The sequence below is a fragment of the Chinchilla lanigera genome, unplaced genomic scaffold (genome assembly GCF_000276665.1).
Source record: "Chinchilla lanigera isolate Chin_1 unplaced genomic scaffold, ChiLan1.0 scaffold00172, whole genome shotgun sequence".
Lineage (NCBI taxonomy): Eukaryota > Metazoa > Chordata > Mammalia > Rodentia > Chinchillidae > Chinchilla > Chinchilla lanigera.
Window position 1 is genome coordinate 1,424,008 of NW_004955573.1, and position 1,846 is coordinate 1,425,853.

At 36.1% G+C, this 1,846-nt stretch overlaps 1 protein-coding gene across 1 annotated transcript in view; it reads right to left on the reverse strand.

Moving 5' to 3' along the window:
- Nucleotides 1–270: 270 nt before the first annotated feature.
- The window catches only part of LOC106147520 (cytochrome P450 3A14), a gene marked incomplete at its 5' end in the record, with an annotated part of 53,437 nt that continues 51,861 nt past the window's right edge, over nt 271–1,846 (reverse strand). The window contains 1 exon segment of the mRNA XM_013509482.1: nt 271–468. Coding sequence (XP_013364936.1) covers nt 373–468 — 96 coding nt within the window.

Consider the following 1,846-nt stretch of genomic DNA (forward strand, 5'->3'; position numbering starts at 1 on the left):
TTTCAAATAATATAATATAATATTACAAATTTTATTGCTACACTCAGAGCTATAATTATCATCCTCACTAAAAATTGTGGATAAAATTACTGAGAAATGTGTCCTCTGATCCAAGCTCAAATTGAATTGATGGTGTCACTTAGTGATGGATGGAGATAATCGTACGAGAAGTGGAAAATGTGCATCTACAGAGCTGACACTCACTTACTCACAACAGACAGACGCTGTACAGATACAGAGCAAGCTCAAAGAGTGTACTGAATCTCTAAGAACTTTTCAAGGACAGTTTATTAAGCCCATCTTCATCTGGGTTTTATTCAAAAGTAAGTTAAAGGTCTTCCTAAAAAGCATAGCAGAAAACCATAGGGAAAATCAGGCTCCTCTTATGGTCTCATCGCTTGTCAAAACCTTCAGAATAATGGGTTTTTCTGGCTGAAGAATAGCGTCCGTTCCTAATGTCAGAGGGATCTGCAAACATCAAACAAGGATATTTAGAAGCAATAAATGAAGCACCAGCAATCACAGAAGCAAAATAGAAAAGACATATTAAGGAGGATAATGGTTCAAAAACAAATAAAAAATCACTTTTAAAACACTTATCTTGGATTTCTTAAAGTGTCTAAGCAATAGTCGAGATCTGATAGTGAAGGCATTCATCTAAATGTTCATTCAATAAAATACTGAGCACCTATTTGGTAAGGGTCTGAGACAAAGTCATGTTGGCTTGTATCCATTATTGACATAAAATCTGAGGATTAAGTTTTTAAAATTCTAATAAGATTTTTAGGCATAGTGACAAACTGGTATTGATAAGCTATATAAAGTTAATTTTATGTTTGCTAAAACTTGCAAGGTGATCATAAGTAGGTATTTGTTATACATTTTAATTTGGGGGCAACTTCTAAAGCTTAATAATGAGAAGTCTATAGTAATCATTATGCTTTTGATTCCTTACATCTCCTCTTGATGCCCCAAAATAATACAAAGGGGAAAGTCTGAGTCCTTCAGCAGTTGGACTAATTCTTAAGCCACATTCTCCATTCTCTTCAGGGACAAGGGTAGAGCCTCAGAGTAAATTATGATCTCAGTAGAGCAAAGGGCAAGTGTACTAAATTGTCATTGAGATTAAGAAGTGCCAGCCTGTAGATGACTAGGAGGTTATCAGGGAGGATCTGACCCATCCCAGATGTGCCAGAGGCCTGCTTTCTCCCAAGACTATGCCTATCTGTAGACCCTTACAGGACACCTACACAGTTGCCCTAAAGCCAAAGAATGAGAGGATAACCACCAGTACTCTCCTCTTCTCCCAGGAGTAAAGCCTACTAGTGGAAAGGAATTGCATATCGCATGCACTCCAACCTTCAGATTAACCTTATCAATCATTGTTTATATTACTCAATGATCATTGTTCTTTAAGTTTTTCAGGAGAGGTATTTCAAATCGCCCTGTATATACACCGCCTTATGATTTAACTCTGCTATGGATTGTCCCTGGAAACAGACAGATATATATACACACACATGCACACATACAAATGACATTTGTTAAATTTTTAAATGAAAATAGTTTAAAACTTGTATTAAGACCTCCAAAACAACAAATGATTTCTTAAACATTTTCCAAATGCTTGCAGCAGGCAAACTCCCTTTAAGGTACCACTAGGGGTTAACAAAAGGAATAAAATGAGATAATATACAAGGAAGGGAGATATTCACCGATATGGAGAAAATTACCAAATTGTATGGTTTCATGGCAAAGTATTAACTTAAGTGGTGATAGTACTCTACAGTAGCCATTAGTGGGCCCTGGAAAGATAGAGAAAATCTCTCAGAGGAATTTGAGAATT